The sequence below is a fragment of the Elgaria multicarinata genome, chromosome 15, assembly GCF_023053635.1.
Source record: "Elgaria multicarinata webbii isolate HBS135686 ecotype San Diego chromosome 15, rElgMul1.1.pri, whole genome shotgun sequence".
NCBI classification, from domain to species: domain Eukaryota; kingdom Metazoa; phylum Chordata; class Lepidosauria; order Squamata; family Anguidae; genus Elgaria; species Elgaria multicarinata.
This window is the reverse complement of record NC_086185.1, coordinates 13444370-13460077: the sequence shown is the minus strand read 5'-3', so window position 1 is coordinate 13460077 and position 15708 is coordinate 13444370. Positions and strand designations below refer to the sequence as shown.

Here is a 15708-nt window from a genome sequence, read left to right as displayed (position 1 = left end):
AAAGCTCAGGCAGGTAACATACAGCTCCGTGTGGGAGCTGGTGGGTCTGATTTAGGTGAGGCTGCGATTCTACTCTTGGTTTCAGTCAGAATCTGCTGGAATGCTTAAAAAAAAAAAAAAAAACGTTATCCAAGGTGCTGAACCTATTGTGGGGATTGGGTTCAGTACCCTGGATACATCCTTTACAGTTCTGACAGATTCTGACTGGAACTAAGGGCCCATTCAGTAGACGCTAAACCATGGCTTTAACCATGGTGGTTAAGCTAGAAAGCGAGGCCCCATTCAGAGGACACCTTAAACTATGGCTTTAACCATGGTGAATAAGGCTTTTTGCTTTATTCACCATGGTTAAAGCCATGGTTTAAAGTGTCTTCTGAACACAGCCTGGCTTTTTGGCTTAACCAGCATGGTTAAAGCCATGGTTTAAAGTATCTTCTGAACACAGCCAGGCTTTCTGGCTTAATCACCGTGGTTAAAGCCATGGTTTAAAGTGTCTTCTGAACATAGCCAGGTTTTCTGGCTTAATCACCATAGCTAAAGCCATGGTTTAAAGTGTCTTCTGAACACAGCCAGGTTTCTGGCTTAACCACCGTGGTTAGAGCCATGATTTAAAGTATCTTCTGAACACAGCCAGGCTTTCTGGCTTAACCACCATGGCTAAAGCCATGGTTTAAAGTGTCTTCTGAACACAGCCAGGCTTTCTGGCTTAACCACCGTGGCTAAAGCCATGGTTTAAAGTGTCTTCTGAACACAGCCAGGCTTTCTGGCTTTATCGCTGTGGTTAAAGCCATGGTTTAAGCTGTCTTCTGAACAGGGCCGCAGGCAGGATCTAGACTACTGCTTTATAACAGTATTGAAGTGCACTGACAACTGTTGAGGTCCGTGACACAATCCATATACCATTTCATCAACTTAACAGTCTTCCGGAATTTAAGAAAGCCATCAAGACTGATCTCTTCCAGCAGGCCTACCCAGTTGAATTTTAAGATGCCTTTTTAATAATGTGCTGCTTTTAATAATGTCTTAGTTTTAAATGTTTTAATTAGTTATATGTATTTTATGGTGTTTGCATTTGTGTTGTACAATCGAGGCGGGTAACAAATAAATGTATCATTATTATTATTATTATTATTATTATTATTATTATTATTATTATTTTCAAACTGCTTTCAAAGTGCTATGTCCTGCTTGGTGTAGATCTGGCCCCAGAGTGAATTCACAGCCCCACTGAAACCAGATCCACCAGCCTCCACTGCCCCACCTGAGCCTATGAAGCACCCCGTCTTTACCTTCTGGTCTCTGTCTCACAAATGTCCTGATAGAAAGGCACCCTGTGGCTTCTTGGGGAGCCCATGGCTGGTCCATCCCTGAAAGGGTAGTAGGACCTATCAGGAAGAAACAGTTGTTTTAACAGGTCGGAATGCAAACAACAGGGCAAGAAACATAAGAACAAAGGAGATAATGCCTTTAAAATACAGGAACGGGAGTATTAGTGTTAGACAAGTTCTTGTTGTTTTGAATGGGACGCGAGCACTCCGGGAGCTCGCCTTGAGTATTTCAAAGACGTTATGAGCCTTTCTATAGGCCGATAGTCCAGGACCTCTTTCAGCCTGAGGGCAAAATTCCACTTCGGAGAAGATTTCAGGGACCATGTTCCAGTAGTGGGCAGGTCCAAGGCAAAAGGGGTGTGGCCAAAGACAAGATAATAATAATAATAATAATAATAATAATAATAATAATAATAATAATAATAATAATCCTGCCAATACTGGGACTTGAGGTGGCTTTACAAAATTATTATTATTATTATTATTATTATTATTATTATTATTATTATTATTATTATCATTCGCCCCATAGCCAAAGCTCTCTGGGCGGTTTACAAAGATTAAAAGACTGAACATTAAAAAAAAAATGCAAAATTTAAAAACATAAAATCAGTTAACTTGTAAAACAATTTCTAAATTCTGAGCCAGGCCAAACTGGAGTCAGTTAAAACTCAACATATGCTGTTAAATGCCTGGGAGAAAAGAAAAGCCTTGACCTGGCGCCGAAAAGATAACAATTTTGGCACCAGGTGGGCCTCATCGGGGAGATCGTTCCGTAATTGGGGGGCCACCACTGAAAAGACCCTGTCCCTCTGAGCTTCCCTTGGAGTAGGGACCCAGAGGAGGACTTTAGCGTACAGGTAGGTTCATATACAATTAAAAACATCGAAATAGAAATATAAAAATGTTAATTAAAAAAACCTGCTGCAATATTAAAACATTTTAAATACCAATAACAATTGAAATTAAATTAAACACATAAACAGAAGTCCAGACAATTCCCAAAGGCCTACTAGAACAAAAATTTGTTTGCCTGCCTCTGGAAGGACAGCAAGGAGAGAGCCAGTCTAGCTTTCCTGGGAAGGCAGTTCCAGAGCTCAGGAGCAGCCACCGAGAAGGCCACGTCCCCACCAGGGGTGCCTGTGATGGCGGTGGGACTGAGAGAAGGGCTTAAAGCACTTGCTGCCCTTAGGAAAAGCATTTCAAGTTTTTAGAAAGCAGGGAGAACTGCTCAGAAGCTGTGAAACCTCTAAGCAATTGGTGGTTGGGTGAAAGCAGTGGGGCTAGAGGAAGGAGGCGTGGCCATATGGGGAACTCTGGAGGGCCAAATTCTGCCCCAAGGCTTGAGGCACTGTACCCCTAGTATAGACTTCCACAGCAGACCAGCTTTTTTAAAAAAAAATTGTGCAGATTCTGCAGATTTGCAGACCATTTTTTTCGTTCAGGGAAGGGTGATTTGTGCGATTTTCATTCGCTTGTGAGTGTGCATTAATTAGTGCAATACCAAAACCCTGATTCCGTCAATGAGCGGACAATGGAACGAAAGACGCCTGGCCATCTGTGAAACCTGGAGGAAATGGATACAGCAAAATCCATGCATGCCTACTGGCAGTACCTCTGTGCTGGCATAGCTTTCCGTCGGCAGCCTCCCTTCTTTCATATGTTCCTGCCCAGTTGCTAAGATTATCTTTAGAGGCTATTCTCTGTGTGCCACTGCCAAAAATGGCCCAAGGGGTTGCTGCAAGGTTAAGAGCCTTCTCTGTAGTGGCCCCCTATCTGTGGACTGCCCTTCCCACCTGGCGTCTTCACTGTATACGTTCAGATGCCAGGCCAAGGTCTTACTCTTCCAGCCTGCATGATGGGCCCCTGTTCCCTGGAGATTTCTTTACATGTATTTGACATACGTTCACTGTCCCTTTACCTTCCGCTGTTGAATTCCTGGTTGTTCAGATACGAAGTTGTCCCATAACTCATCTCCAACCTGCGGGTGTTTTGTGGCTGGTGGCCTGGATACGATGTGGTGCCATGACTAGTCGCTGATCGAATGGCCTCGTTAGCATGGTGATGCAGAGATGGCAATGTCCTGTGACCACTCTCCATCGCACCGTGGTTGCCCACATAGCCTGGCATCCTATAACTGGCCTCAGACATGCCAAACGTATGTCTCCCTCTGGGGAGACTAAAAGAAATCCCAGATGTCATCATCATACAGTATGATCTCTCAGAGGTTGACTGTGTTGGCTCTTTGCCATGACGAACTATCGGAGTAGTTAGTCCATAAACATGGGAGAGTTTCTGTTTACCGTTGTGACATGGGAGACAAAATTCCAAACCGCCATGTTTGCTTTAGAGAAAAAGGATCTTGTTACCAGGATCCAAAGCTGAAGTGATACTAGGATGGTCTGCACGCTCGGGCATATAAGAAGTAAACTTTTCCAGATGTAAAGCAGCTGAGTGGAAAAGAAATCCACAGCATCTGGTCGGGCTTTAAGAAACAAGGCCAAATAGTTTGCAATGTTGCAAACTATCGTAATGGTAAAGAGGAACAAGAATCCAAAGCTAGCCATGGCTGAAGTCCCAAGCATACTTACCTGGGAGTAAATTCAGTAGAAATCAATGGGTTTCACATCCAAGTAAATGTGTTTAGGGTCAGAACAGATGGATGATAAAATAAGGAAGTGTTAAAACAATCCCCCCAAAGAGGAAAAGTACCAGAAACAAAGGATGCCACACTAAAAATGGCCCCAATCCAGCTAAGTCCTATAGAACAAAAATGGAACAAGCGAATCCCAACGAACTCAAGTCCTTTAATGCAACAATCAGAAGTAACTGTAGGCGGATTTGGAGTCATGTGTATAATGTACAAAAGAAAGGAAATCACTGATAGGAATAAAAACAAATAGCCAAAATATCAAATGAGTTACATCTAATGGAGCATGATCAGTTTGTTCGCTTTTAAAGGTGTTCCTTCAAATCAGAGTGCCACTCAGACATATTTAGCTATTTGAAGTGAATTCAGATTAGCAGAGTGTGAGCTTCTGCTCATGGATGCTGAAGGAACTAGCTGAAGAACATTTCAGAGCCCTCAGCATTCATCTTGGAGAACCCAAGGGAAGAGAGATGAAGCCACAAGAATCCGGAGAAGCGAAAACAATGCAAAGCGGGCATGATATAACCAATCGAAAAGTAGAGCCTTGATACAATCTGCCCAAAAGTAGCAAGGTTAGCTCCCAAAATTCAGGTTAGATTTTTCTATCAAAAGGCGAAGTGGGTATGAACAAATTAACAAGACATATCTGAAGAGTAATGATTCTACCCATGGTATGCTTATTGTCAAACAGTAAAGAAGTGTTGTTCATAAGGCATTTTTGGCGGAAAGGTGGGACCTAAATTTAATTAATAAATCAAATCAGGGTGCAATCCTACGCATGTTTAGACAGGAAAAGAAGTCCAATAATTCCCAACGTTCACCAGCCAGCATAGCTGGGGAAAGTAGGTATCTATTGGAAAAGTGCACAGGAAAAAAAAATGTATATAAGGCAAAGTGCGCGTTGACAATGCACACAAGTTTTCATGTCGACTTTTAAAAATAGAATTGGCACACTGATGCAGAATCAAGGTCTGGAAAATTGAGAAACTGAACGAGACCGAAACTGACAGGTTTGCCTATCCCAGTTCTTGAATGCTAAGAATTTTTTTGTGAACTGCTCAGAGAACTTCAGCTATGGGGTGGTAGAGAAATAATAATAAATGAACGAGCACAGAAGAGGTTTCGAGCCTGACATTTTTCCTTGCTGCACCCAAGTCCCGTTCAAAGTATCTGACGAGTTTCCAGTCCTCATGACCCATCTCCTCGCTGCCACTAGAAGTTCATTGTTCAGAACACAGGAGAGAGCTGGCAAGGGGGGCTGGGAATACTGGTCACCTCCATTGTTGTCTAAGCTAAGTTGTTAGGTCTGCAGTCCTAAATACACTTGCTAGAGAGCCAGCCCCATTGAAAACAGTGGGACGGTTTCAAGGAAACATGCAGACAATTCTGGTTGTACTTTTATATTGTGTCTTTATATTGCGGATTAAGTTTTATACTTTAAATTGTATTTTATGGTTTGAATTTTTTGTGAACTGCCCAGAGAGTTTCGTCTTTTGGGCAGTATTGAAATGCAATAAATAAATAAATCAGTCTTAAAATACATAGCGAGCGCCATCCCACTTCTATTCCAGGTATCAATCCCTGAGTCCGAGGTTTATTCCACACAATATTTTCAAATAAAAAATGGCTGTTTCCAGTGATGGGGGAAAAGAGGCCCCGTCCCCTGCTTCATTTGTGCATGTCTGCATGCAGTTCAAAGACACAGGAGCAGGGATGGGGAGGTGGAAATGGCCAGCCTAGAGGGCAGTGACGGAGGAAAGTGCATTTTCACGGCATCTTTCCACTTAGATCGTAAAACTGCAAGAAGCAGCCTGCTACGGTTCCTTACCTTCCTGTGTCTGAGTCTGACCCGTGCTCTCTGAGTTGGCTCTCTGGAGTCGCAACACCACTTTCTGCGGAGAGGGAGCTGGACCTGCCAAATTAGGGAAGGGGATATAGGCGTTTAAAGTATCAGACATCATTACCCAGGTCCTCACCCAGATTAAGAGAGCCATTTGCTTTATGGATCATTATTTTGCAATAGAAATGGCAGGTGTGGGAACCCCAATCTGGACTGGGCCCATAGTGGGTGTCGTGTTTCTCAAAAACCTCCCGCCTTCTTGGGAGACAATAACGAGGACTGCTAAGTAATCCACAAAGCTTTATTTAATCAATAAACATCTCTTCCCACCTAAAGAGAATCTAATCTCTTGGGACTTTCCCCTAGGCAAAACTATGCAAACTAAACGAGACAATTGTCCTTTCAAGAAGAATGGAAAGCCCTTTCCCAAGATATGTTAATTTCAGAGAGACTAGCTGTGAGGCAGCTTCTGATGGGATGCCAGACGGGCTGACTTTCTGTCACCTTCCTTTAGCTCTGCTCGTTTTAGTCTGCGGCGTACTCTAGGATCAGCTAACCTCTCCGTGCTCTCCCCTTCGGAAGAAGATTGGCTTCCCACTGATTGTGTATTGTTTGTCCTTGAGGAGATAAGCGCTGGAGAGGGTTCACTCCCAGCTGGTGAAGAGCCCGTGAGAGCTTCCTCCCCCACTGATACAGGCTGGCCTGTTTCTGGTGCCACCTCCTCTACTTCAGAGTGTGATTCTGATTGATCACCTGAAACACCTTCTTCCAACCCAGGGGGAGCAGGGCTAGACATCACAGTGGGGTTAGTGGTAGAAGAGTTAAAAGCCCCGCCCCCCACATACACATGCTAAGATTCCGATCTGGATCAGGGGCCTTGCACCTACTCAGAGTAAAAATGAACAAAAGACATACCCAGTAGATACATCTTTAAAGGAAATGTTTGTTTTGGTCCTACATGTAATCAGGTTTCTAACTATCCTGGTAGGGCCTGCCCAGGACTTTTTGCTGCCTGAGGCAAAGGAGAAAATCCCCACCCCACCCCAGTCCACACACAGAAGCAAACCAAACAGGCAGTCTAATCTTGCTTCAACACTCGTGGTGGGACAGCATCTTCCACCATATCTGAGGACAGCAGGCTTGCTTATGGGGCTCAGGGCAGGCTGTACATGGAGCACACAGCTCTGCCGGCTGTCACTTTGCTGACGCTCCACGTCCGGCAGAATTTGTTGTCTGAGGCAGCTGCCTCACTCTGCCCAGTGGTTGGGCCGGCCCCATCTCCTGGCTAGGGAATGCTTCTGCTGTAATCCTCCTTTGTGAGCAAAGCTGAGATGAGCGGGACCCCTCTTGAGGCCTGCTATGAGCAAAGCTCACCCCAAAGCTGAGAATGCTGTCACTGCTTCCCCCTTCTCCTGCCCCAAAAGATCTAGGCTAGATCTACACTACTGCTTTATAGCAGTACTGAAGTGCACTGATAACTGCTGGGGCACAGGACACATTCCATATTCCGCTTTCGTGGTGTTATATTCTTCTTTTTATTTCACATCCGTAACGATTTGATGCAAAGTGTAGATCTGGCCCTCGTTACTTACTTTGGGGCAGGAGAAAGACGCAGTCAGTGTTGGACACTCCGGAGATCTCTACCGATCCCAGAATCCCTGGCAGGAAACTATTTATCTCATTTCCATCAGTGAGAAGGTCCTTTGAAGGTCCTCCGAAGGTCCAATGCAATGCTCTATTGCATTGCTGTGACCCTCCCCCCGCCATTACCCCGGAACGAACCATGGCTGAATCCAGCACTCACCTGGCAGTGTCGAACTCTGATTCATCTCTCTTGGCAGCTCTCAAGAGTTCGCTTTGGGTCCCAGTGGTACTAAGACTGCTTTCGCTGGACCAAGAGCCAGACCTGACCAAAGGAAGACAGTCAACTTGGCAAACTGGTCATTTAGACTGCAGGCTTGTAGACAGGATCTCACTGATGTTTTAATTGCTGTACGGCACATTAATGGGTACCATATCAATGGGTGGGAACAGTTCTGGATCCTGTGGCTGAATTGCCTCCTGGAACAGCCCCATGAAGGACGTGAAAGGCAGGCCCCTCCTTCCCGAAGCTCCGCCCCTTCCATTAGGATATCGGAGAAACGTGCAACAGATTCAAAGATTCTATGAATGGATTGGCTTTTCCCCAAGTCACACGGATTCTGCAGACTTGCAGATCAGATTTTCACTGTTGGATTCCCATTGGCGCATTTGCGCAGGTGCGCAAGTGCGCATTAGTGCAACTGTGCACATTTGCTGTTGCGCATCAGCACAAGTCAGATGAAATTCTGGTTCAAAATTCCAATTCCATCCACGAGTGGACGACGGAACGAAAGACACCTGACAACCCACGAAACACAGGCGGAATGGATTAAACAAAATCTGTACATCCCTACCTACCCTTGAAGCCCTGCTTTTTCAGAAGAATATCAGAAGAGCCATGTTGGATCTGACCAAGAGTCCATCTAGTCCAGCACTATGTTCACACAGTGGCCAACCAGCTGTTGACCAGGGGCCTACAAGCAGGACATGGTGCAATAGAACCCTCCCACCCACGTTCCCCAGCAACTGGTGCAAACAGGCTTACTGCCTCTGATACTGGAGGTAGCACAGAGCCATCAGGACTAGTAGCCATTGAAAGCCTTCTCCTTTTCCCCTGAAGCCATGCCCCGACATCACTTGAGACCCTCTGCCCTTGCAAAGAGAGGCACAGAGACCTTCGCTCCAATGCCTCTCTGCGCACAGAGAAAGAGGATACCATTTCCCCTTGTCAACAGCAGAGGAAGGCAGCCTTTCTCTAGTGCTGACCATTGGGCGAGGCTGAGGAGAGGGAGCAGGGATACAGCGGCCAGATGAGGAACCCATAGTCTGGATCCAGCCTGTGGGTGAGAAGTTCCCTACCCCTGCCCCGGATAAAATAATCAGTCATGGCAATGGCAAAAACTAAAGAGGGACATGGAAAAGAGGAAGGAGCAAGTTTGCAAGGGCTAAGGGTGTGAGCGGTCCTCAGTTCAAATTTCACCACATCTTGCTACGTGGCTTAAGGCAAGTTACTTATCTCCAAGCTTCAGTTCCCCACGTCGCGATTTCCAAGAGGGAAATGATACTGACCCACCCTACAAGGTTGTTGTAAGGACAAGTGAGATCATGCATGGTGTGCATTGAACCTCCCAAAAGTTCTGCATCAGTGCTAAATAATATTGCTATTGCATCGCATACAAATAGTAGGGAAGCAAGAGAAACGTTTAAGCAATACAGTATGTGAAAGACAGCCTTGAATTTCCAGTGGTGTCACAGAGACACCTAATCACACACACACACACACAGAGTGCCAAAAAAGGCAAGATGAAGCAAGGACTCCTGATGTGCAAAACATCTGGAGAAAGTGATCCATCTACAGTCTTGCAGAAGCAACAGAAGGAGCAAAGAAGAAACCATTGGTCTGCCTCCTTACTTTGCCATATGAGCCTCCACTTTTTTGTATTCTGTGTCGCTTGGACTCTCATATGCCATCTCTTGAGTGGTCTTCTTCTCAAAATCAGAGAGAAATCTGCAAGAAGAAAAGGGTCAATTCCAATAACATTTGGAACGTAAATAATAATAATAATAAATTTATTTCTTACCCGCCTCTCCATCCTGATTAAGGCAGGGAACAACAATAAGTATATAAAATAGATTAAAAACATAGTATACATTGTTTAAACTTCCTTAAAAATCATACTAAAAACATGCTAAAAGCATCCTAAAATTCCACTGGATCGGCCTGCTGGAAGAGATCAGTCTTTATAGCTTTCTTAAATGCTAACAGACTGTTAAGTCGACGGATCTCCTCTGGCAGGCCATTCCACAGTCTGGGAGCAGCAGACGAGAAGGTCCTCTGGGTAATACCTCTCAGCCTAGTTTTGGCTGGCTGAAGGAAGTTCTTCCCAGAGGACCTGAGCGTGCGGAGCGCATTGTATGGGAGAAGGCGATCCCACAGGTAGCCTGGACCCAAACCATGTAGGGCTTTAAAGGTGATAACCAACACTTTATACTTCGCCCGGAAACTAATTGGCAGCCAGTGAAGAGATATTAAAACTGGTGTGATGTGGCCACCCCTAGGTGTAATGTGGACACCCGCAGGTTGCACAACCTATTTCCTAATACATGCAGGATATTACGGGAACATGCTGAGCTGATTATGGTAGTCAGTTCCTTCAGAACTATGTGAATCTTTGTCTACAAGGGGAAATCTACACGTCGTACTGAAGGCGCTTGCGTGCACCTCCAGTGCGCCCCCAAAACGATGGTGTAGATCCTGCCCAGAAGAGACGGAGGAAGAGGCGGAGGAGGAGGTGGCTGGGGGATCCGGCTGCGTCCTTGCCGCCGCCGCCCACCTCCCTGCCGGCCTCCTGCTGCCAGCGAAAGAGCCACCCGGCCCGGGTGGCTCTTTCGCTGGCAGCAGGAGGCCGGCGGGGAGGTGGGCGGTGGCAAGGACACAGCCGGATTCCCCAGCCTCCTCCTCCTCCTCCTCCTCCTCCGCCTCTTCCACCAGGATCTACACCATCGTTTTGGGGGCACACTGGAGGCACACGCAAGCACCTTCAGTACGACGTGTAGATCCCCTCCAAGTTACTGGATTCATCATGCATTACGGTAGCCTTAGCTTACTGTTCCTAGACAGCTAGCTGGCAGGAACAACATATTCTGGTGCTGTTCATCTCTGGGAAGAGAGAAGCTTTTCATGAAACAAACATGTTGGTTTCAGCTCAGATTCTAATGGCAAAAAATGGGGGAAATTGGAGTATGTTAAACACAGAGAATTGTTAAACACACAGTTGTTAAACACACAGAATTGATTATTATATAACTTTGATGGGTGGGTGGGGTGGAAGTACGAAAAGACCTGAATTTAGAAAGTACAGTCATTCATTGATTCGATCAAGATTTCCCGACTTATGGAACTGTATTTTGTGCTAAATGACATTCTAATAAATGATAGGGTACTAAGACCAATTTCCTCCTTTGCCGTTGTACCTTTTGTAGTCAAGATCCTCCTCATTGCCAAAGTGGGTGGGCACATTATAACTTGTGCCAGAGGGAGCATCTGTGTTGTCCCTGGTAAAAGATCGAGGCCTGTGAAAGACAGAGATACAGTTCAGGGTTAGATGAAGAATTAGGCAAAGGCGATCAATGTCTGCTAGCCCTGATGGTTGGGTGCTATCTCCAGTATGTGAGGCAGTAAGCCTGTGTGCATCAGTTGCTACGGAATATGGGTGGGAGGGTGCTGTTGCACCATGTCCTGCTTGTTCATCCCTGGCCGATGGCTGGTTGGCCACTGGGTGAACAGAGTGCTGGACTAGATGGACCCCTGGTCTGATCCAACATCAGGGCACTTCTCATGTTCTTAGTGCCTGAATTTGCTTGTTTTCCTCTTCCTTCTTTGACTCTTTTGCCTTCTGCATTGTGTCTATTAGACTGTAAACCTACAGACTGGGAACAGTGGATGCCATTTTTAAAATTTCTGTAGCAGCACCTAGAAAACTTTACCTATTTCCATGCAAGCAGAAACGTGGCTGTGGTTGCACATCTGCACTGCAGAATTTCCACAGGTCTTCTGTCTTCATAACATTAATCTCGAGCTTTACAAATACAAAAGGGCTTGTTTCTCTGCATTTCTCTTCTCTATCTAACAAGTAATTAGAGGGTTTTGCTTAAAGCTGGAGATCAATCCAGGGGGCTGGCTAAATGAGGGAAAAGCCCTGTGGTGGCTGCAAATCTGTGATGCATCATTTATATGACATAGACACAGCTTCACAGCCACTGTGGGGCTTTCTTGCAAACCTGTGCATTGAAAAAGTCAGGGACTTAACCTGAGTTTTTCCAATGGGAGTGAGGTCAGTACGGCTCTTCTGCCATCTGATGTCACTCTGAGGCCAATCTGGGGCCTGTCCTTAGTGGAAGGCGACCAGCAATTGGTTGCCTTCCACTAGGAAGAGGGCAGCGGGTGGTACCCAGATGGCCACTGGCAGCCCCATGCTCTCCCCTTGGTGTCGAAATTACCCAACACCACCATAGGTGAGTAAAAAGAAGGGGTTTCGGAGGGAGGCGGTGTCAACTCAGCACCATGCAGACAGCCCTGAGGTAACTCCTGGGTTTTATATTGTAATAATAATAATAATAATAATAATAATAATAATAATAATAATAATAATTTGTTACCCGCCTCTCCCTCTGGATCAAGGCAGGGTACAACACTAATAAAAACACCATAAAATACATACAACTAATTCAAACGTATAAAAACCAGTGCCTCATTAAAAGCAGCACACCGTTAAAAAAGGCATCTTAAAGTTCAACTGGGTAAGGCCTGCTGGAAGAGATCAGTCTTTAATAATAATATATCTTTACTAATAATATTAATAATAATTAATAATTAATTACCGTATTTCTTCGATTCTAAGACGCCATCGATTCTAAGACGCACCCCATTTTTAGAGATGTTTATTTGAGAAAAAAGGGCATCTTAGAATCGAAGAAATACTACTTCCCTCACCGCCCAGCCAACCTCCTCCCCTTCCCTCCGCGCTTTCTTCTAATGGTTGTGTCCTTTTCTTTTTTCCCTCTGTGAGAGAAGAAACTGCCGTTTGCGCGGGAAGAAGGGGGGGCGTTGAAACGAAGAGTAAACTTAACTCTCCAGTCCCGCTCTTTACTTGTCTCTGCACCAGGGGACGACGACACGCGAGTAAGTCCCATGGAAATCGATGGGACTTACGAATAAATTTGCCTAACAAAAAACCAGGCGCTTACCCAACCAGCTCCTCCTCGCTCGCATGGCTCGAGGCTGCTGCAGGAGCTTCCTCTTTTCCTCTTACCGTATCGCTTCGATTCTAAGACGCCATCGATTCTAAGACGCAGTCCATTTTTAGAGCTCTTTATTTAGGGAAAAAAGTGCGCCTTAGAATCGAAGAAATACGGTATTAATATTTGGGGCTAGTGTAAACCAGGAGCGATCATTCAGGCTTGTGACATTTACTTTGGTTTTTTTTACTAGAACGCCGGGATATATCGACCGAAGCCTGGTGGAAAAAGACATACCCTTAGAAATAAAGTATTTTGTTTTGAGTACCAGAACTGAGTGGAGCTCACAGTCCTTTCACACAGAAACCCACTCCTGCTGACTCCAACCTTTATTCATTTCTCCAATTTAGGGCCGGAGGGGAGTCATTTTGTTCCTGCTATGGTTAAATAATTAGGAGTCCGATATCTATGCTGACCTCCTGTAAATCACCCATGGATCTAATGGTAGATCCAGATCTACCTTGTGCCTACTCCTGGTGTAAATGACCCTTCAGGCATAGTGCAGGGGTAGACAGAAGGTAGATCCAGATCTACTGGTAGATCTCTTTGCAGTAGATCAGGAAGCGCTTCTGATTCCCAACTGTCTAACAACAGCAACGACGAAAAAGCCTTTTGCCCACCCTAAATTAGGTCGCTGAAATAGAACCAGTAGTAGATTTTTTGTGTCAAAGGACTTGTGAGCGTGGTTCTGGTGCTAGTCACAATTTCTGGGGCTGAGCACATGCAGCTGCAATTTGCACAAAATTTCTATTACCCAAACAACCTCCCCTACCCCAGAAAATCCACTGACTGCCCTGACTCATTCACAGATTGGTGTGTGTGTGTGTGTGTATTTGCAGGGAACTGAGTTAAGGAACAAGGTGCCTCTGAGCACATGTTCAGCCCAGGAAATTGTGATCTGCACCTCCTCCCCGAAACGTTTTTCTCTCATGGGCCAGCATGGCTGCCTTTGCTTTTTGTACGTTCACACACAATCCTTACTTTGCTGTGACTGGTTCGTGCTCGTGGAATTCTGCAACTCTTGAACTTGGGCTTCCATACTTGTTTTCTCCGGAGGAGATTCCCTCTTCGTGGTCGGGGGCAAATCTGTGATAAATAAATATGGAGAATCATGCATCTTATTTCCCAAGTATTAACTTCCCATTAAAAAAAGGGGGGGGTATCAGATTAGGAACAAAGGAGACCCAATTCAAACTCTTGATCAGTTTATAAGCCACATTGGTGTTGGAATGGATGCACGCCACTTTGGGAGTGTTTAATCCTAAAAGGCAGATTCTAAAACTTTTAAATTAACTAATTAGAAAACAAATTTATCATCCTCTTTAGAAGTGCAGCCTGGTCTCTTCCATTACCTCTAGAACCTCTATGGGTTTTCCTACCCTCTTTTACCTTGATAAGCCAACATCTACATCACGCAGGGATTCTCCAATCTTGGTTCGATGGTATGTCTCAGCTGCCGGGGCAGCATCCCTGGATCGATAGTGAGAACTGGACCTGCTGAGGAGAGACCAGAGAGGCCTTGTGATGAAGCCTGGCCAGATGGCCTCTCATCATGACTAATGGTGGCAGTGACTCAATATTGGTCTTCTGAAAACAAATCCACTCACTATGTACTACACAATTTACTCAATACACTCAAGTCTGTCCTTGGGCTGTGGAAAGAGGAGAGGATTTCGAGACAACCTATTAGGGATTTGATGTTTTGTTGGGTGTGGATGACTGGAGGAATTTTTGGTTACCACCAAACAGGAAGATCTCCACCTGACAACCTCAATCAGAGAAAAAGGATATACCCCGCAAGACATAGAACTTCTTCTTTGCAGAGTGTCTTGATAAACACTCAGCATAATTGGAATGGAATTGTACTGTTATTCTATAGTTGTGACTGAAGTAGGACTTTCCTATTCAGCATTCTCACCTATGTATTGATGAAATTCTCTCTCTCTCTCTCTCTCCCTCTCCCTTTTTCACACACACACTTCCATATTCACATATGGTGTTATATATTGAGTAAAGTATATGTATTGTGTATGTATAGTGGGTCTTTGTTTTGATTGGATTGGTAGTGGTATTAGAGGATACACACTCACTTACATGTGGATCCATTCTTACCTCTTTGGGCTTGAGTCTGGTGAGATGACAATGTGAGGAACTTGAGTTATTTCACTCAAAGTTGGACCTCTAGGCTTCCTTGTTTCCCAGCTATGTAATGCAAGAGAGCATCTGGTTATTATTATTTTATCTGAGAGCATCTACAGCTTCTTTTATCTCATCAACCTGTGGTTCCTCAAGGTGGGGTAATTTCTAGGTCTGGGCCCATGGGCCTCCAAATTGATTTCCCAGGGCCCTGAGTGCCCATAGGTACCAATAGAAATGTTTCCCCCTTATTTATTACATTTATACCCCACCTTTCTTCCATTGTGGACCTCAAGATGTCTACATGTGGTTCCCAGGTGGTCTGTCCTCCAAGCACTGATCAGACCCAGACCTGCTTAGCTTCAGCAACATGGCTGCCTCATGTGCCTTCAGACCATGCCTTGGGACTTCTTAGCTTAATTGCCATGTAGGGGGGCAATTTCTCATGGGGATTGCAGCTTGGGAGGAAAGCATTAACTCCCCTTTAGGATTCTCTGAACATTGTTTTGCTGCTTGACTTGTGTGGGATTCCTGCTCGCAATTGCAGCCACTGCCATCTCAGTATGAATCCACCAGTGGTCGAACACGAAACTTTTGCACATTTCCCAAAATTTGTCAAATTTCCTAATTTGGGTAGCTTTCCTCCATAAACTAAAGCAGAGCGTTCAGTCTCCAGGGGAAATTTGCGCAAATTAGGAAATTTGGGCAAAACTGAACTGGGAAAAGTTGTGAGAATTGAACATGAGCCCATGTCCAACAATTTGCGAACATTTCTGGCAGGCACGTCCTCATGATTGCATTCGGGGCTTCGACCAGGGCATGCTCGCAAAACAAACTAAATTCTCATGCACCCCTAGCTCCCAAATAAATCTCTA

General features: G+C 45.1%; 1 protein-coding gene across 1 annotated transcript in view; it reads right to left on the bottom strand.

The window, feature by feature from the left end:
* Positions 1 to 15708, bottom strand: part of ZNF185 (zinc finger protein 185 with LIM domain) — a 76698-nt gene that overhangs the window by 15048 nt on the left and 45942 nt on the right. The window contains exons 16-23 of the mRNA XM_063142061.1: positions 14810 to 14899; positions 14087 to 14191; positions 13679 to 13783; positions 10874 to 10972; positions 9312 to 9407; positions 7623 to 7724; positions 5807 to 5890; positions 1290 to 1385 (exon numbers count right to left, since the gene is read on the bottom strand). Of these exons, the coding sequence (XP_062998131.1) occupies positions 1290 to 1385; positions 5807 to 5890; positions 7623 to 7724; positions 9312 to 9407; positions 10874 to 10972; positions 13679 to 13783; positions 14087 to 14191; positions 14810 to 14899 (777 nt within the window). The remainder of the gene's footprint in view (positions 1 to 1289; positions 1386 to 5806; positions 5891 to 7622; positions 7725 to 9311; positions 9408 to 10873; positions 10973 to 13678; positions 13784 to 14086; positions 14192 to 14809; positions 14900 to 15708) is intronic.